At 31.4% G+C, this 22,002-nt stretch overlaps 1 protein-coding gene across 3 annotated transcripts; it reads right to left on the bottom strand.

The window, feature by feature from the left end:
* Positions 1-273: 273 nt before the first annotated feature.
* On the bottom strand, positions 274-22,002 carry LOC119071282 (RNA-binding protein 24-B-like). Of its 3 annotated transcripts, XM_037176150.1 has the most exons (8): positions 20,705-21,082; positions 15,084-15,583; positions 13,303-13,429; positions 11,170-11,230; positions 2,762-2,906; positions 2,616-2,700; positions 2,429-2,553; positions 274-1,452 (listed from the first exon to the last, which is right to left on the bottom strand). In XM_037176150.1, exons 2-8 carry the CDS (start codon positions 15,354-15,356, stop codon positions 1,399-1,401), a joined length of 870 nt encoding a protein of 289 aa, XP_037032045.1. In that variant the 5' UTR covers positions 15,357-15,583; positions 20,705-21,082; the 3' UTR covers positions 274-1,398. The 3 variants fall into 3 exon arrangements, with proteins under 3 accessions (XP_037032045.1, XP_037032047.1, XP_037032046.1); XM_037176152.1 differs by lacking the exons at positions 274-1,452; positions 20,705-21,082 and adding an exon at positions 21,772-22,002 and having other exon boundaries at positions 1,584-2,553; XM_037176151.1 differs by lacking the exon at positions 274-1,452 and having other exon boundaries at positions 1,584-2,553; positions 20,705-21,114.

The following is a 22,002-nucleotide window of genomic DNA, read 5'->3' as shown; positions in this document are numbered from 1 at the left end:
AGCTTATTGGTGTCCATGAAAACGTGAATGATTTAAAGGAAAACAACACCGTAGTTTTGTATTTGCTTATATTTGTCTGTATAGATTTCATGTAAATTTAAATTCTTAAAATGTAATGATCTTAACAGCTAAACGATTTTTTTTTGTGTAACTTTTTGTTTTTTGTTTCATTTGTTTATGTCAATTTTATTTTGTCGTTTTTTCTTGTTTTGTTTTTTTTTTTAAATAAAATTATCAATAATTTTTTGCTTTTTTAATAATTATGTTTTTTTTAATAATATATTAATTAGATTTCCATAAAAATGAGAATAGTATCCATATAAATTAAATAACTTAATTTAACAATTTTTTAATTAGTTTACCTATTATAAAGTTTATGTTTTCTCTTGTTTTTATGTTTTTTTTGTATTTTTGTTTGTTTTTTTTTATTAGATTTACAACATTTAAGTGTTTGTGGTATTTAGTTGTTGTTTCAATTAATTTGTTTTAAGATATGAGATTTTTGTAATTTTTTTTTTCAATAAGAAAATTTTTAATGAGATGTTTTTCACTTACAACTACGATTTGATATATTGGTGGTGTGAGAATTGTATATAATTTATTAGTAAGAACAATAAAAAATATTTGGATTTACACTTTTTGGTTTAAAATATTTTGTGTGTTCAATAAGAAAGACGCTCTCATTTAACTTTTTTATATTTTTTTTTGTAGTTTTCTATCATTTTTATTGTTTTGTCAATTTTTTCATCATTAAAAATTACAAAAAAAGCTAAATGGACGGAGATATATTTGTCCACAATAACAAAGAAAAGAATTGTGATTGTTTCAGTTCGCTTTTTTGTGCAATACATCCATACCTCTATATTGGTCTTTCTCTCGTCCTCTCATTCTATATAATTTTGGTTTTTGTTTTGTTTTAAACATAATTTTTGCTTACCTAAAGTAATCCTTAATTAATTTCACTTTTTGTTTTTGTTTTTATTTATTTCTTCTTTCTAAAAATTTCCCTTTTTAGCGCCGACCATCATCATCCGTCAAAGATTTATTTCTTTTTAATTTCTTAAATTTAAATAAATAAATTATTTAGTCATTTAAACTTACGCGGATTGTTACAAAAAAAAACGAATTCATTTCTGTGTGTCGTGGTTTCTTCCTCATCTACACTACTTTCTTTTGCTTTCAACCAAACCGAAAATCGTTTCTCAAAATAATAACAAAATTATTTTTTTTACGTAAACGAAAAGAAAACTAAGTACAAAATACGTCGAATAATTGACTAGATTTTTTAATTAAATAAATAAAAAAAAATTATTTCAAGTTTTTAGATATAGAACGAATCTAACAATTTTTCTCTAGATATTAAAAAAAACTGTGACGATTTCTCTTGTTAATTACAGTCTACAGCAGTTCTCTTGCAGTTTTATAGATGTTTTCATAGCTCCATTTTGTATTCTACGGTAAAGGTTTTTTTCGTTTATTTTCAATTCAATTTTTTTTCAGGAAAAAACAAAAATTTCGTTAGAAAATGTAAGTTTGGTTAGTTGATGATTAAATGGTTAAAGTTTTGATGTTTGTAGTAATAGTTTAGTCTTAAAACATCTAAGGTCGATTAGCTTTTGCCGTCTCAAAATATTTTACTTTTTTTTCATTAATATTGTCAATGAATTGAGCGCGTTAGTTTCGTGTAAAAGTTTTAGATTTATGTCATCATTGGGTTTCAGGTGCATTAAATTCAAAGAAATTTATACATGTTACGTCCATTATGACCTTTGTTAGTTTCAATTGAATTCACACATTCATTCAGACGTTCATCTGTTAACGACATCGACAGCAAAAACAAACATTGAACTCTGGCTAACATCTTATATAGCAAATTAAATGTTTAAATTAATGAAGTAAAACATTTTCCTTCAATATATTGAACTTGGATCAAAAGAAGTATCAGTTTCGATAAATTTTAGTATATTGTCGATAGAAGGTTGATAGATTTATTGAAGAAATCTTAGGCTACCGAAATTAGAAGCGCGAATATGTTGTCTAGAAACGTAATTCGAGCGGTGGAACGGTGGATGTAAGGAACAAAAAATCTTTAAAATGGAAATTGCACTCGGAAGAACGTGGGACAAAAATGTTCTCATTACACAAATTGGTGAAAACCAATCATCCATTTTTGACGATTCGATCGTGTTAGTATTTTGGTTCACATAAAATTGCAATTGTAAAAAGCATGACATTTATCTAATTAAGAGAAAAAAAACCCAAAAACATTTTTGATTTACATTCATCTTTGTTTAGACCAAATTTACAAATCAATGTGATAAAGTCCTCGTCTTTTTCAGTATTTTAACTTTAATTTGTGTTTGTTTTTGGTTTTTCCTTCCTATATTTGGTTAAAACTACTTCTAAGTAAATATTATTGAAGTCTTGCCTCTTGTAAAGAAGCATTTGCTGCTTGTTGATAGGGTGACAATCCGGGTATTCCACCAGCAACACCACCACTCTGAGGTAACGTTGTATATCCATATGGGGTCATATAGCTAGCGGCTGCTGCACCTTTAACAGGACCCATTTTTAAAATATCCCACTTTAAAGAAGAGTATCGTAAAACTACTTACCCGCAGCACTAGTATACGGATACGCTTCGAATCCGGCATATTGACCTGGATATGGCGATGCAGCTGCAGCTGCTACAGCATTTTGCTGAAAGACATAACAATTTAAAATCAGAGGCCCACAAGTTAATTAAATTTTATTCATTTACTTGATATTCGTAGAATTGATTTGTGGCTGCAGCTAGTGCAGCAGCGTGTGACAATTGTGTTGCCTGTATCGGTACAAGTCCGGCTGTTGAAGCGGTTGTCGCAGCGCCTAGATACGGTGAACTGTACACGTACGATGGCTGTACCCTGGAAAATTAATTACATAATCAAATGACTAAAGCAATTGCAAACCCCATTTTGTCAGACTGTCTAACCATCCAACATTAGCACAACCACAAAATATCGAAATTAATTGGCACAAAGAAAACAACTGCAATCAACAAAAAAAAGTTCTAAGAAATGAAAAATATTTTTTTTGTAGTTTGGTGGATTAATTTATTTTCGTAAAAAAAGGAAAAAAAAGCTCGTGTTCAGTATGTCAGAAAATAATTATTTCTTAAACAATTTCTTTGGTTGTAACTCACGTCGTCATTTTATGCTTTTTTTTGCATTCCCACCCAAGACCCTTGATAGAAATGAAAAATATTAAATTCTTAACTCGGATAAGAAAGGAAATCCAGTGATAATGTTGATTGTGATTAAGTTAGAGTACGAAGCGTATAGTCACTCCATTTTTGACTCCGTTAACAATTGAAAACGTAGGACTAACGGAGCGACTTTAAGTAATACTTTGCTTTATCAATCGGACAAACAAATTGTTCATGTAAAAAAAATCTTTGCGACCGAATGGTGAAAACCGAGGGACGGATATTCGCAGAAAATCAGTTGAAAACTTTGTGAATCCAGGAATGATTTTAACAAAAAATTCCTCACAGGATTTTATTTGTCAACGAATTTTACACATATGTACGCTCACACTAATAATAGCAGTGCATGTTAAAATAAAACGGGAAAAAGGTTGCAATGACGTTTGTGTCCTGAAATTTCGAAAGAACTCACACCACGACTAAAATGTAATTAACGATCCGACTAACGACATAATAATGGAAACTTATTGGTTTTCTGGAAAACTATTTGTATATTATTCCTCAAAATAGCTAAAAATACCCAGACTAGATTTGGAACAAAGATGTTCTTTCTTGAAAATACAAAAAGAAAACGACAAATTATCTTGCTGTCTTCGTAGACAATATGAACTATGTGGTTAATGGTCTTTTCGAAAAAAAATTCTTTTAAGTTTAAGTGAAAAGTCACTGGTCGAAATATAAGGTTTCTACTAGTAATTTGAACTTCCTTGCCATAGCTAAACTTTTCCATCAAAGTTTACACATAATACGAATCAAAGTTTTCTTATTAAAAGAAAGCCACGTGTAGCGAAACGATAGCATTTATTTATAATACTTTGGTTAAACAATTGGATTTATTAACGCACAATGCTTGCAAGTCAGTGCCAGCTCCACCCACTTTTTCATTCGAAGTAAAGATAATATTCATATAATTACGAGTGTATAATATACACACTTATATGAGCGTAAAACAACCACATTTCAAATAAACACCAAACGTGAAACCATAGACTTGCGCATACAACGACCGAGATTTGATTGGTCATGCCATTGCAATGTCGTGATTGGATTTCTTGTTTTTATTTTATACTTTTTTTTATTCTTATTATAGAGGATCTCTATTTCTTAATCAGACTTTTCTTATTGCGGACTTGGCAAGAGCTAAAATTTGTCTTTTCTTTATTTTAAATATAAATAAAGCAATGCGATGAAAATGTCTCTCAACTCGACTTGAGTTAAAATGTTGTTTTTCGAATTTCACAAAAAAAACCTGAAGAAAAATACGAAAAAAAAATTAACTTGGAAAGATATGCCACAAATTACAGTCTATTTCGAGGACAAGATGCTCAAAAACTTTTCAACATTCTTTGTTTTGTCATCTTTCAGAATGTTTTATTGCCTTGGCTAGTTGTGGAAAATATTCGCTAAAATATTATTCGTAATTTTCTCGGTATATTTGTACATGTAATGCTGTTTACACAACTAGAACGAATGGCAAAATATATTAATCTTTAAAAGATTTATTTTCGAGCATCTGTAAGATCGCAGATTTCAAACTTTTGTACCATCGTGAAAATTCTAAAATTACTTGCGACGAAATAGTTTTAGTTCACAGATTTTTTCTAAACGGATTTAATTAATGAGTTCAATTTGTATATTTTGTAAAAAGTTATTTTTTCCACCAACCGTGAACGTAGGTAGAAGTCGGAGGTCGACGATAAATTTTGATTGCGAAATGCATTTAAGAATGTCGCTAGGAAAATATTCGTAGAGTTTTTGGCGACACAAATTTAGAAACTAATGGAAATTTTCAATTTCGAAATATTCAAGTGAGATGCGATAAATCGAATACATCTTGGAATTTCTCATACATTCAATGTTTGAATCTAGAAAGTATGAACCGAAGATCAAGACATTTCAGGATGGAACTGCTAGTAATCTGTGAGCGAAGACCACCTCAAAAAGATGCAATGGCTATTTGTTTCACCATATAAAAACTGCTAGTCATTCATCTGTTAACAATACCGACAACAATAAAAGCGATGAGCTTTGGCTAGTGTATTATGCATCGCTATAATGAGTTGTATGATTGATAGATTTAGTATCATACAATAGAAGAAAATTCATTTCAATTTCTAAAGTCTATTGTCACCTAACAATGTTTAAACAGCAAAGGGGAACTCGTGACACGTTAACGGTTTGTAAAAGTTTAAAATGACTCTAAATTTTCGCTCAAATCTGTCAAAAAAGTGGAACGAAAATTATTTTTAAAAATATACAAGACGTCGCATTAAATCGGCAAAATTAATGGAACTCAAAGGAGAAAAAAATTGAAAATTTTTATGACTGTCAGTGGCATGAGATGTGTTAAGTGCAGAAACATAGTGACGATGAAAAATGAATGAACATTTACCCATATTATTTACGTAATAAAAAAAACTGAAATTAGCAAAATTCCTATCCTTCACCCAATCCACCCACTCGTTCATTCTTTAAGTTATAAATAAATATTTTCAAAAATTTGTTTCATTTTAGCTGATACGTGTAATATACTTGAGTGAAATTATACATTTTGTCGCCCCGAAATGAAAGCCCGAATGGAAAATATTATTTTTATGTGGAACAGCACTTTTAATTAACACTCATGTTACAACTAATTACTAAGTAAATTATTTGACGCATTTAGTTTAATGTGCGGTTGGACTGCATAGACGATGTAATGAAATAAATATTTTGTGATCATTTTTTTTGTTGTTTCGCCTTGAACATAAAATAATATGTTTACGAAACAAACATGTCATTTAGATTTTATAATTTATGGAAATTTTCGATATGAATTACCTCCGACTGGGGTTTGTTTTTCGTTCGTGATTGGAGGTGTTATCAAATCAAATCGTAGTCATTGAATCTGGGTCATGTTCAACATTGTTTTTTAATGGCTCAACTGACGCCAGTCTGACTCGTATGACGATAAAATCGGAGATATAGAGATTCAGAGTCACTTACTAATGGTTTGACAGTCATTACTATAAGATATCCTTTATGGATCCTAACTCGGCTGACAATTTACTTTTAATTCTCTTTATGACTCCATGAGTTTTGCGCTGCACCGTACTTTCGTAACTGAAAAAGAAACTTTTTATTTTCGTAGACCTCATAGCTTTCAATTTAATGAAGTGACATGACAAATGAAACTAAAACTAATTTGATTGCTAATCATAGTTTTTCCCTTCGTTTAATTATCCATTCCTTTTATGGTAAATCAAACGCACCAACTTTTACATAATGAGATATTTTTATCGATTATTTTTTACAGACAATTTGTATTGTTGGCAAGCAATTTACTCTTGAATTTACTTGTCAATGGTAAGTCTGTGGTATAAAATATAGGCAGTACCTTTGTGACACGATTTTTTGTGGAATGAGTACATTAGTGACATTAAATGGGTACACAGGGCGAAGCGAAAGGGAAATAAATATTTCGATTTAGTACCCACGAGAGTTAGCTGTCTCGTTCATTTACATACGGGGAAAGTCGTGAATAATTGGTAGTGCTCGGAGGTGAAGTTGAGGTAAATAGTCACACAAAAACGCAACTGGTCGTTTTTCTCCCGAGTTCTGATTTAGACAAAAACTATTTTTGGGAAATGTTTCCCATGGTTCTTCAAGTTTTCCTAAATCTTCTGAGTTTTTCCTTAATTTTTTATATTTGATTTGTGGAAGTGAAAATGTGGAAAATTTTGGTAGTTTTCATAAAAATAATTTCTGGTTTCAGTATATTCATATAGGTATATACCACCTTATGACGCACACATACAACTTGTCACCCTGTGCACCTATTTTCCATATATGAAAATTGCTTATTTATTATTTATTCGAACTGCTCACATTTCATGAACATTTTAACACTTAGATTTTCCAAAATGATAATTTAGAATTTTATTTCTGTAATGTATGATAATGTAATGTTTTTTTCCGTACTTAGTCGCCAACTATTATTACCACTTTTTTCTCCGTGAGTTTTGTGTACGGGAAATATTTGTTGTGAAAATTATAGGAAAAAGTAGATAACTTTGACAACGTGCACACAAAATATATATAAACGTATATATAGACATATAGGTGGTTAGTTGTAACACTTGTAACTTGTTGTATAAATGGAGCATACATAAATCGTACAGGTACAGGTACAAAGTCATGAATTATTTATATTTAACGAACAATAATTGTTGTACTAAATAAATCTTGATTACAATGGAAGTGTTATGGAAATATATATTTGATTTTTATATTTATTTTGGACAGTAAATTTGAATACATCGAAGAGATCGAAATAATTCAATAATTTGTCCCTTGATTGTTGTTATCAAGGGGTTATAAAGGGGGGAAATATTCGGTCGAATAATCAAGGTTTCTTTTTACAAGGCTAAAGAATAATAAAAGCGCGCCATTGGAATATTTAATGATCAATGATTTCTGTTCAAATAAGTAATTGTTACAAAAAAATTGACAGATTGTTACAATTCCAAATAGATATCGAGAAAAAAATGAAGTGAGTGTCCTGTAGTCAAATTGAAACTCGGGATGAGCATTCTCAATCCATCGAAATGTGACAAGGAAATCCTAACGGAAACTTCTCTATACGACGAGTAAGGACATTGTCTGATCAGGTTATGCAGACACAAACAATTTACTTTGTTAAGTTATACGAAGTCATACTCTCATGACAACAATTTTTCGTGAACATGTAGTACAAGCAAATAGCAAACTATAAAATTTACGTTTGCTGCCGCAGGGAACTGCATACTCTCGTGATTCAATAAGACCTCTTCAAGGTTTCATTTTTAACCGGATGATTTGGAATATTGATTCTATTGAAAACAAACATTCAGAAACCTCAATGACCATTAATGTTGATATTGAAATAGATTTTTATATATTTCCTCTTGGTGAAACAAACATCAACACTTGAAGTGTGCTAACCAATGTAATTGTTTGCTTTCGTCCCTTTTCGTTATTACAAGTTTTTATTTTATTTATTTAAAACGGATGGCTTGATAATACTTCTATGGATTCGTTCGATGTTTTTGACTGTAATTTCGAATTTATGGAATCTATTCAGATATGTGGAAATTTAATTGTATATGTCAATTTGGACGTGTTGTTTGATTGTGCTTCCAAAGTTAATGATTAAAAAATAATTTGTGATCTAGGATTAAATCTTTTTTTCGATTATCAAACTTGAGTGATCTATGGAATTGACTGAATTCAACCGAACGGAAAAATGCTATAATTTTGTGCTATTAACGTTGTTGGTTTCGTTCCTTCCGCCCACATATAATTGATATCTAAAACATTCATGTAACACACATCGGTTGAAAACCTGTTTATTATAATTTCTTTTTGTTGTTGTTGTTGTTGTTGTAACTACACAATGCTATCGAATATTAAAAAAAAAATTCAATGAAAAAACCTGCACCAATTTTATATTAAAAACGGAAACCATTCAGCAATTAAACAAAAAAGCAATGCACCATCACCGTACCTAACAATGGTATCCGTTCGATAAACTAATAATTTTGATAACATTCTGGCAGATACAAATTTTATTTAAAACAAAAATTATGAATTTTTTGAAAATATTCATTTTAAGTTAAGTTAAGCATTTCGGAATGAAATCATAGATTTCGTTACAAATATGCCAACACAAATGTGACAAATTTCATTTCCCTAATAACTTCGGTGACTCTTGATTGGGATCGAGTGGGCGATTTTGTTTTCGATTTTCGGGCGCAGTAAAAAATGTATTTCAGTTGACAACTAAAAGATTTAGTCAATTACGAGTGGGGTCACTAGTGAATAAAAAATTGATTTAGAAAACACTGAACGTTCTGATTTTTACGAGGCAGATCTTATGTATTTGTTATCGACAACGATGAGAAAAATTGTCATGGATTCTGTTCTGTTCACTTATGTAGCGAAATGTACGTTTAAACTAATGAAGTAAAAGATCTGACATAAAATACTTTGAAAAATAGTTTCAACAACGGAAGTAGCAGATTTAATTGTTAGACAGTGATACATGTAAAACGTTAAATCTCATTACATTTCGTAAAAAGATCAATAATTGTAATATAAACCATCATTGGTAGTATAATTGAATAATTGAATTCCCTAAAAATTTACTTTGTCTTGGCTCATGAGATCTTCTGTCTATCCATGAATCCGTGAAATTTCGAAAAGATTAATTCGCTACTAATACAACACATAGAAATGAAATGCTACATCATATAGTTTGTGGTTAATAAATAGTTTTTTGATTAATAAATTCAGACTCATAAAGAAATGTTTGTTTTATTCAATTTGTTGTTAATTTTAATAAATTTGATTGTTTTTTTTGGCAACAACATCAACATTCCAATTCAGCAACAACAATAATAATCAGCTCTCTATTAAGAAAACATCAATCAAATTTTCAAGAAATTATTTTTTGTATATAGAAAAACGGAAAAACAACTCCAAAATAAATAAAAAAAATATTTGACACCCAAAAAATAGTTATTATTCAGCCATTTGAAGTTTTTTTTTATTTTAAAAATAAATTCTTTTTTAGTAGTTTGGTATTTCTTTTTATTAAGATTCCGCAGCTCAGAGAAAATTTCATTTTCTTTTCACAGTAAAAAAGACAAGTTCTGAGTTACATAAAAAAAGAATGGGAACTAGAAATTCGGTTGTGGAAAAACATATGGTTGAGCAGCGGAACCGTCTTTATCGTTTTTTAAATCGTCAATATTTTTAATGATTAGGTTTTGTGTTTTGTGTGTATAAAATAGCTCTAAAACAACAACAAAAAAACTGGAAAACTGCACAAAAAACCACTTTCTAGAAACTCAACTCCGCAAATTCCAATTTTATTAAAAAAAATAATTAAAGTTTGCTTGCTTCAAAAAGAACGAGAGACGGTACAATGTCTGGTAAAAGAAGTTTTTTAGCTACACTAGGCTAGCAATATTAAGCAAACTGGTGTCAAGTTAACACTTTTCTTTTGCTTGAAAGAGAGTTGTCCACATACATCAACCCCCTAACAGGTGGATGATTGTTTGGGTGGAAAACGAAATATATTTTTATTGAATCTAATTCCCTTTTTTTAAAGCAAGCAAACTCTACATTGTATTTGTGTTTGTGTATGTGTGTCAAAAACAAATAAAATTAATTCAAATTAAATTAATAATATAAAGAAAAACGAAAAAAACCGCAAAACGCACTCTGGAAAATTGAAAAATTAAAAAAAAAAGAAAAATAAAAAAACGAAATTTACGTTAATTATCTCAATGAAGACATTTCGGATTTAAGAATTTTTTTTTATTTTGAAAATGTCGTAGGTGTTTCTTGTTGATGTTGAATAAGATATCTGGTAATTATCGTCTGAAATAATATAAATCCTAAATGTAATTTCTGATTTATTTAAAGATAATTAAAATAGGAAAATGGGTTTTCTATTTATTTAGGCCAATGAGTGTTTATATAAATTTTTTTCTGTATATTTGTTGACTGTTGTTTACTGTTCAGGTCATTATAATATGATCATAAATAACACAAAAAAAAAGTTTCATTTTATTTTATTGCTAACATCACTTGCATGTCCTTTCGATTGTTTTTAATCGTTCGTATCGACGTCTAGCATATACACTAAATATACTTAGATCATTGAAACTGATAGTGGACATGCAATTTTCGTTTTATCTCTTTTCCATAAATAGACTAGCTATAAAAATACTGTATTTTTTTGTCGTATATAGCAATAACGTTTCCAAATGTGTGACAAATAATTTATCGAAAAAAAAAAAAATTTTGTACTGCGCGTGTTGTAATACAACATAATTTTTAAAATAATCATAAAAAAACCAACATTAAAATCACAATAACAAATCTCTGTAACTTACCCAAACTGGTTTGGTATAACCGGATATCCTCCTGCTCTCAAGCCTGTCGCAAATGGGAATCCTGCATTGGAAAAAAAACAAGAAATTGATCCGTGATACAATTTTATGTTTGTTAAGGGTTCGCTGTAAAATTGTGTGTTCGTGTATTCATTTTACGATTCATTATAGGGGTTTGGGTTTCAATTCGAATGTAGCAAAAGAGGTTTCAGCGGTGGAAATTGTATTGTGTGGTAGAACTAATAATGAAAACCATTTTACGAGTCTGACAAAATGTTGAAGAATACAAATTTAAATTATCGAGGTGTATTCACAATGAATGTATCCGGCTCCTCTGTAAGGAGGACATTACACTATACTGAATAATGTACAGGCACACTTAAAAATGAAGTTTAGGACATTTGACTATATAACAAAAGTAGAATAACGAGTGACCTGGAAGAACACGGTAGTAGAGAGAAAGACATTCATGCCTTTATAATGTTCTAAAGGCCTCTGAACGCAACACATTTATTTATTAATTGATAAAGAGCATCCTTGAATAGTATGAAACTAGAAAATACACAAAGACTAACACCAATCACTCCATTTCCAGTATTTATTGGTTCCGCCGATTCAACATACTTGAATGTAGTTGTGAGAGATTTTGGTTTGGCTTAGATCAAACTAGTCTTTCTATCGACAAGACACATGACACAATTTATTTTTCCAGTGGGAGTATTTTTCCAGATGGAGTTGCGGAAAATGAAGAACTTGTAGATGTAGGTAACAGAATACTATAAAGTCAAGGAAAACTCATTGTTTAGCTTTGAGAAATGATTTTTAAGCAAAGAACAAGCTCGTCTTTTCTGTGTTAAAAACTGCCATTTCCCGCATCTCCCAACAAGGAATGCGCAAATTTTGTTTGATGTGGTCAGTAAAATTCAAAAATCAATTTAAAAAAAATCTGACACTGCAGACTTCGACCACTGTTCAAAGACTTCAAAAAAATTTAGAAATAAATCGGGTGAGTCCAACGTGATCGTAAATTGTCTACTGTAACGGATTTTCTTAATTTCGAATTTGAATAAAAAACGGGGAAACTTCATTAAGTTCTATAAATGGGCAGATATTCACAAGATTACACCTTCGTATACCCCAAGCAGAACATTTCGACGCATTTTAAGCATCACAGTTATTATCATGACCATCCAAAGTGTTCTAGAAGACAGAAATTGCAACTTACATTTTTCTAAGAAACCTCATTCGAGTTTGATAAATGACAGAATACACGTTCCTCATTGCAACGATAGATTGAACGTATTAAATACATGAATTAGCATGTAATAGCGAACTACAACATGTAAACTTTACAGCATGAATGTTGGAAAAAAGTAATATTGAAACATATGGTTTTTTGTCGAATTATAACACATATGCGATATATGTGTAGCAACTAGCAAAGGTTACGCATGACTTGGACTCTTTGTTACAAATCTATATTATTTTCCCAGTCACTGGAATAACCGCTAACATCATTGAACATTTTATTCAGCAGTCATGCAAATGAAGTAGTGGAATTTAAAAATATGAAAAAAAAAAAAAAATTTAAATTGCTACAACTCTCTGATAAAACCAACGAGTCTTCTTTTGATGCAATACATTGTTACCAAAACCACTACCGTTCATTAAAAATATGTTTGATGTCAATACGATGTATGTTAAAACGAATGAAATATTTTTTCAAAAACACAAATTTCATTGAAATGCGCTGATTATTGTGATACAATTACACATTCATTGCCCTCGAACCGTTTTCAATAATGTCGACAAAATGTAGCAGACACATATACCGTGAAAATAGGTTGTTGGTGTTGATTTATCCACAACATAACCGGAAATAGTCACGGAAACGACTTAAGTGTATTGTTGGCATGTAATGTACTCTGCATGTATACGGGACTACGAGAACGACATATTGTTCCAATTGAGATCGTATTTTAATCAGAAACTAAGTTGGTAATTAATTAGTTTTCACAGGACTTTTTCACCCTCGACAGGTTTTGGTTGTTATTTCCTATTGGTTGTAGGTGCGTATGGACGTGAAATGTAAGGGGTTGATCATTTGAATTATGACGAGTTGTATTTATCACTTACCGGGTGTTAAATTTCCTCTTGGCTTAGCACCTAAAATTGCTAGATTTACATTTGCTTTGCGCCCATCAATTATTGGATTGGGATCTTTACACGCTCTTTCAGCACTTGCTCTGTCGCCCATGATAACCTGGAAAAGGATTGTTTTGCGTCATTGTAAAGTTTATTTGCGGTGTAAAACTAATAATCCTCTCAAATGAAAATGATGTGAAACGTTAGAGTACGGATCATTCGATAGATATATAAAAATGAAGAGAAATTCCAGGGGGTCAACATATGTGAAGAATGTTCCATCTGGGTGATGTTTTGGAAATTTGAAAACACAGCCATAGAAGCCACAAACAATATCAAAGTGGAAAATACAGTTGCTGCTAATACATATGTACTGGTAGTTCCGACGGTTTTTCGTACTCAATAAAAATTAATTGGTAGATCGCTGTGTAATGCTTCAAAATTGAATTAGTAGCGTGACAAAGCGACAGCTAAAATAAACATAATTAAATCGAGCCATCAAGACCTGTCGAATGTTTTTTTTAACACTCAAAGTAGGTCATTGCTAATAGTGCTTTTCATGGCAATAAATTGGATGGATTTCGAAAGAGAGGTTTGATTAGCGATTTGTTCAGTAAATTCTTTTTTGAGACTAAGAATCGAACTTTTGAGGATTTTCTATGGGAAACCTTTGTTTGCCTGAAGAGACTCAGACTCAGACTTCACATCTTGAGCTGGGCACCAGGCCCTGATCTTGTTAAATAACCAATTAAACTCACTCTGCTAAATATCCATGAAATGGGATAGCATTGAAGCATAGATAAGGTAAGGTGTGTGGAATATAAATATGGCAGGGGTCATAAAGGGACTTTGGTAACGTTTTCGTTTTTTCTTACATTTGAGATTTTGTAATTCCCGGTGAGCCTCCATGGTGGAAATGTGGGCATAAAATATTTTGAAAACATTAACGCTATGTTCCCATTGTTAAATAATGAACCTGCGCGACGACTACATAAACAAATACAAACAAGTTTCAAGAACAATAGCGTAGCCTGTTCTTCGTTTGAGTTACAGCGATGGAACAGTATCCATAAATTTTCCCGTTTTACTCATAAAACAAAATTTGCATGTAAACCAGACGGGCTGAATTTCGAATGATTATTTTCTTTATCCGAGAAAATATTATACTTCATAGCATGGAAGTTCATAAAACCGTCAATTTTTTAATGGCCGCAATTTAATTAATTCTGCCCGTTACTCGATTTGTTTGTGTTAACAATGGAGAAAAAGGAAAACGTTTTTAAGCCAGGAAAAAGCGAGCCTGATAGTTTGGTAATGTGGAATTTAAATGGATTATTTAGCGAATAACGAGATGGATGAGGAATGATCACCTCTATATGATTATATTCGGATTCGAACATAAGAAACGACGTATTCGATCTCATTGTGTCTATGCGTTGATAAATCCAATAAATATTTTGATTATCTCTGGGATTATATGGTAATGCAGTACTAAAATTTACTATTTATTGTAAAATGTTTTACGAAAATGCTAGAATAATAAACAAAATGTGTAATAAACACACTAGAAACCATCGCTATACGGCATACGATCCAAAGTTTTTTGTTTGAATTAAACGCAGCTGATGAAAAAATTGATGAAATCATAAAATTTAAAATTAGATCATTGACGAAAGGTTATTTGTTTAGAAATTGATTGAGGAAAGTGTGCGCTATTATAGCTATGTCGAAGAAAATTGTGTTAATCATACGCTATGGCTAAATGTACTTACAAATCCATAGCCTCTACTTTTGTTCGTTTGTCTGTCTGTGATCACTACAGCCTCCTCGATTTCACCATAGACCGAAAAATGTTCTCTCAGACTTTTGTCTGTGGTGTGGTAGGGCAGACCGCCAACAAACAGTTTCGTCCACGTTGTGTCTTTTTGTTGTACTGTTGGCGTCGATGGTGACACCAGTCCACCTCCGGGTGCTACCAACGCTTGAGAATTCGTTAGCGCGGCTAATGTGGCCGCATCTGTGTCGGGTGTGCCAGGCATCAACATGATTGAATTGAATTTGTTTATTGGCGACGGGAAATGAATTGTTTTAATTTTAAATATTTTCTTTTCTCTGTGTGTGTTTTGGTATCGTTTGCACTATTTATTCACAGACACAAATTCATTTGCATATTTTGTTGTTTATCACTCACTAGCAGACTGACTATTTCTTTCCGTTAAATATTTTCTTATTTTCAAGATATCACAGATTACTTGGGTTTTGAGAATTTTATCTGAAAAATAAAAATAAATCAAAAATTAGAATAAATTGGTGCTATTTAGTGAGGTATATGGTTAACGTATAGAGGGAACGCTTTGATTTTGAAACAAATTATTGAATAAACCAATGAACATGAAGCTCTTAACATTTTCTAGATGTCAATGCAAAATCTGTTACTTCATTTGTACATATTATCGAAAACATCCACAAAAGTAACATATAGATTTCTTTATTTTTCAATCTCAGAGAGAAAAATCAACTGGCATCGAAGATTCAATTTTTATTATTTGATTATTTCCGATCTTTAACTTGATTTGGCGCCTTTGACTCGGATCCAAAAGTTCTTTTTCAGTCCTTTCGATGTTTATTTTCCATCGTTAGAGCTTACCATGCGTAAAGCACTGAATGAACCCCGAAACGTCTGTGAGAAGTGAAAGAGAGCTTCTAATCCAACCCTCTTTCGGATCCGAGCAAAAAAGACCCCAAAGATAATTACAATAATTTTATTACAATATCTGTACGTACGTAAGTAAGGTTTTAGCTGCATGTTTCTTAAAGTATAGACATGTCGTCCGTATTTTAGTCATAAATGTAAGGAAGATAAACTTTTTCTAATGTCTTCAGTGAGTATAATAGGGGATACAAATAGCAAGTTCAAATTCGAGCTGCCCCAACTTCGACTTTGTAAGAATTTGTTAAGTTCTCCCCGTTAAACGTAACAATTGTTCATGAGGAAAGCTGAATTTGGTAGCGCAGATTGAATTGTGATAAGAAGACCTTTTACACACTGTTTGAAAATGAACTCAAATGAACACTCAGGTCCCTAGTCAAATCAAGTGCTCCTGCTTGCATGCACTCTGCCGTGTTTCATGAGATGGTGAAATTTTTCGTCTCGGAAGCTAACGGTGCTCAATTTTGAACTAACTCAACTTCCATCAACCTAGCAACCGCATGTAAAATTTCATTTCACTGCATTTATACACTTCTAATATAACGAAATTTGCAAGCAGCACTGTCCGATTTTAGGCCTCCTAATTTTCTAGACAAGGTGGTAGAGAGATGCTTTGGTTTCATCGATCTGCAAGTTACTTGAATAGTGTGTGCTTTGCTAAGCAGTGTTAGTTCAATTGTAAGATTATGTTTAAAAAAAATGAAATAGATAAAGTCGAGTCCACACAATAACGTTATGTCGAAAAAACATGTTTTCCTACATTGTCTACAGATAAAAGAAAATCTAAATTAAATTCATTTTTTTTTCTCTCTTTCAATTGAAAAATCTTTGCCCAATTCTTTTTTATCTACCATGACCCAAACCAATTCCAATCTGTCCCATTAAGCAAGTCCGTATATATATATTAACAAAAAAAAATCTTGTTAAAAATTTTAAAATTTCAGTAACAATGAGAAAGGACAATGAGTGTTCAAAAGCAGTGTATAAAGTAGACGTAACGCAAGGCAGCTGCACGCATATTTTCAAAATAAATGCTCAATGCTGCGTATTTTTCTACAGCAGTTCTGTTAACTTACGTGCTTTGTCTGTTGACATAAACAATAACGAAAAGTTTTCATATATACACGACTTGTGATTTAAGTACATTAGTATTGGGTTATACGCTCGAAAGTTGTAATAATTTAACAAATAATTTACAATTCGTTTTTTTCTGGCTTCGGATGCAGTCTGCTTGTAAATAATAGAGATAGAAGAAGGGATGCGTTTTTCGTGTATATTTATTAAAGGGAAAGCGCAGGTTAATGACATTTGGTAATTTCGTGAGGGTAGCCGTTCGGGTTTTTTTTTACTATGAAATGAATTTCATAAAGTGCGATCAGAAGTGTTTACATGCAACAAAATGTACGTACGAGTCTAAATGATTTATCTTTGAACAAAATGAAAACAAATTAAATTAGAAAGAGTTGTTGAGTTGAGTTGAGTAGCCACACGTTGATTGATGCAAATATTTATTTTTCAATTTACTGATCAATTTTGTTTTAAAGAAGACTATTGTTCGGTCTGGAAAACCACAAACTGTAGGCTTAAAAACTCCTTTTAAATCACCATAAAACAATTGGACATTAATTTTGAAGTTTTAGGGCATCCGAATCGTGGGCAAGACGTTAGCTAGGAAAGCCGATGACTAATGGTTGAAATTATACGAGTAAGACGTGAAATTTTACTCAAAATGTACGCACGATGTGATCAGTATTTGAGACTCACAAGTAAATCAAGATCGTCCTGAACGGACATCGGGTTTTTCCTTGAATCGAATCAAATAACTCGGTGCCGCACAGCTCGGTGCATTTATCGAAACATTTATTGTAATGAGAAAGGAGGAAAAAACCTCAAAATAAATAAGTGTATGACGATAAGAAATGGTGCACATACCACAAGAAGGCCTTAATTAAGTCGATTAAATTCAATTTTATACACCAAAAATTGGGTCAACGTTTACATTAACAAAACGAGGAAATTAATTTTGCAAAATTTTAATTTCGGTTCTAACACCTTTCTAACAGCGATTTGCTATTACGGTGAATGTGTTATCGTAAATGTAGTAATTAAAATGCAACTGATTGGACGACTTGCCTCAATTTAATTGTAACGTTGAACTTATACGTTCTTATTCTGCTGATTGTGTATTTATCACACCATAATTTACCATTTACCAAATCTTTTTAATCTTTTACGATCGCTAGCGTTTATAAATTTGTTAACATCAAAATTTTATAAAATTATTTTTGAACGATTATATTTTCGGCAGTCGGTTAGAATTGTACCGCATACATTTCGAAACTATAATATGGCACAAAACGCACCCCAACCCAATTCATTTTTCCTACTATTAAAATGCATACGCACATTATAATGCGCGAGCGTACATAAATAAATGAAGGGATCTTATTGTTGTGCTTATGTTAACGTCTATCCTCAACGCTGTTGTATATAACCGTACTTAACTATACAATATATATTCTTTGAATCGAATTTATCGCATATGTGCGATTTAAATTCGTCGTAGAGAAAACTATTATTTTGTTGCATGGGGGTCTGTTCGTGTGCTTGTATGCGTGTCTGCTGGGATGGTGTCTTCTTAATATTGTAGGGGTTGATGATAAATGCCACGAAAAAAAAAGTTGTATATTAAACTGCGTGTTTCAGTGTTTCACTTTGTTGGATGTTATACATACACTGAAATCTTTTGGGATGCTGTTTGTGGCATTCACTTTGTCATATGAAATGCGCAACAAAATTTTTTTTTTTTTGCTATTTACAAGCTCAAGTATTTTCAATTTCGAAAATAAAATTACCCCAATTGTATTCGAGTCTGAAGAGCGTGGACATGGAATGGGTGAATATGTTATGAGACGTAAGAAAGCAAATGTGCACGTAAAGTGTTTGAAGTACATTGTTCGTTGGATAGTATAGAATATTCACAATTTCAATGAAATTTTAAGAATTTGTATGACTTGCTAGAGGCCTGGGTAATTTTTCAATGGGTTCCGCTAATTCCGAAATAAGAAAATTATTTGCCTAATCCTTTGATTACTTCAATGCTTAACTTGTACCGAAGCAATAGAAATATCACTGGAATGGACATCTAATATTGAAATTAATGATTTTCTGTTTCTCGGCAATTTTTTTTTTTCAGAACAATTAGACATAAAAAAGAAATTTTAGTAAAAGTGCAGAATTTTTCCGAAAAGGTTTCATTTGTAGCCTTAAAAATTTGCCAATGTAAAGTTTAGGTTGGAGCAAAAACATTCCTCACCAAAAGTAGAAGCAAAAGTAGTGTTCAAATTTCCTATACTAGGGAGGGAAAATGGAATTTCCGTCAATAGGGGAAAGTCTTTCCCTCCTTCGTAAACGAAAACGTTATACTACACTCGGGTTATAATTTGATATTTCGTATCACAATGAGTAAAAGTGTCCGAGGGCTTTAGCGATACGAAATATCAAATTCATTCCCTTGTACAGTAATATAATATTCCTTGGCTTTCGATTGAATCCACATGTCTGAGTCTGATTATCGTTTTAATTAAATTTTCGCTTACAAATGACAATATGATCTTTGTCGATTCTTGAGACTTGTGAATGATGAACTAAATGATATTTCCAATATAACAATTGAAAAGAAAAAGAAATTAAAATCCACTGCTGGCAAGTCGCCTCAATTAACATTTAACCATGAGTTTTCGCATGGTTCTTTCTTTGTATGCGTTAACTAAACTACCAAAATCGCGTAAGTTAATATAAGTCTCAAGAATAAACAATAGCCCTGCCAATTACTGAGCATAACACGAGCAAATTATTTTGTTATATGATACGACCACGAATTTCATAATATTATTAAGAGTGTGAACACTTTAGTTATGCACAGCTGTGAAACTGGATATAAAAATGTCCCCATTCCGAACACCATGTGCCATCACCTTCTATTTTCCCGTTAGTCGGAGGAAAGAAAGGACAATTACAAGAAAATATATGAACCGTCCAACTGAAATTCACAGTGTCTATGGCCATGGTGTGTCGAAACATGTTAAACATGAAATTTATTCGATTCAGAACAATTCGTTTTAATATAAAAATTACAAGAACACATTAAAATGTAATGTTCTTACGGAATATTGTACCGAAAACACATCTGTTCCTCGACAGTTAAATGAAATGAAATGAAGAAAGAAAAAAAAACTAATAAAACAACATAAATTATTGCTTCTCTTTCTCGGCATTAAAATAAAACAGTCAACCGCGAGGAATTACATATAACATATAATGAGAACTGCGTGGCTCTAACTTCAGTTTGTCTTCAAAATTAATTTATTAAAAATAAAAAATTGTACAAATTTCAGTATTACACACATATTTCTCCACAGCCGTAATTGTACATTTTGTTTTTTTAATTCATATTTTATTATATTTTACTTATGTGCATTTAAGCTGAAAATTATATGTAGAAATATTCTTGTTAAAAAATCCAGGTGGTCTTTTCGGTTAATATATTTTTTTCTGTTGTTCTGTTCGTATGTTAAAATTTAAAGTATCGTACGGAAAACGTCAAAACACGTTCATGCTCAAACATTTTTGTGTTATTTTCAGAGTTAATTTACTTAAAAAGGAACATCATTGAACACTTACATAATCAATATTGAAATAATTCAAATGTTTCTTTTACTGTTATCCTTTAGTACGCACAGCTTGTTTTTTTTTGTTCACAGAGTGTTTTCGAAAACAATAATATCAATTTCAAATGCTTCCTCTTTCCGTTACGTGTGAAAATTAATCTTAACCGAGATGTAATATATACTTTGACACTGGTTCACTGCAATTACTTATGCGTTGAATTTTCCTTAGTACGCAAAAAATGATAAAACGGAAAATGAAAATATAATGAGACGATTACGAATCCTTCGTTTTCTTTTATGTAATTTTCTTTTTAAAGAGGTAAATTATATAAAAATAATTCTACACGCAACGAAATTGTCAACGGTCTCAAAACAACTGAACACACTATGTAAATGCAGGGAGAAGTTTTAGTTTCATTTTGGTGTGTAAAAATAAAGAGATAAATAAAATATATCAAATACAACTATAAATTTCACGTACGACAAACACATTGGAAGCATTTGCCAGTATCATAAAGAGTAATTATTTGTCGATTGCAGCAGTATATGTGCGGAGGGTCATCAAAATGGTATAGAGTACGTATATACATGATTTTTTTTTGTGTGTATCCAAGCATGTGATATATTTTTTGATGATTGGGTGTTCTATTTTTGATGCATTGTACAGTTTTTGTGTATTAGTAGGGGACTTAAGTAGGTATACATGAATAAGAAGTCATATACCTTTAAACATATATATCGAACAACAACAAAAAAAGGAAAATGCAGTTCGTATACACAATAAAATGCAAAAGGGGGATGATGGAATAAAAAGTGTACGATACACTAACACAGACACCCCTTAATCCAATACGACGAGTGTGATCCTGCAACTTTTTTTTTTCAAGCCCATAAATCTCAAGATTAAATCTCTTGGTATAAAGTGGTAGCACGAAGAAAAAAGACATAGATGACTGTTTTAGTGATAGGTTACGACAAGGTTATAGGCGCAAAAAGGATTGACGGTATGGTTTGGCAACATTCAGTTTTGGAAATGTATACGATAAAATTCGACGAAATTCGTTTATGATAATTACTTACGTAACATGCCTCCAATTTCTCTAAAAAAAATTGATCTCGCTTCTAATATAACTGATAGATTATCATGGACCTTACGGTATTTGATTCTTCATATTACACAGTCCGAAATAAGAACTTAATACCGGAATACTCTTGATAAACGTAAGTAAAAGCAAGACATCAGATAATCTTTTAATGAAATTTAAATCGCAAAATTTGACGACTTTATGGTTCATTAATTAACTTGAAGTT

The sequence above is a fragment of the Bradysia coprophila genome (assembly GCF_014529535.1).
Source record: "Bradysia coprophila strain Holo2 chromosome IV unlocalized genomic scaffold, BU_Bcop_v1 contig_144, whole genome shotgun sequence".
NCBI classification, from domain to species: domain Eukaryota; kingdom Metazoa; phylum Arthropoda; class Insecta; order Diptera; family Sciaridae; genus Bradysia; species Bradysia coprophila.
Note: the sequence above shows the minus strand (reverse complement) of the source record. Positions and strands in the feature narration are given on the sequence as shown.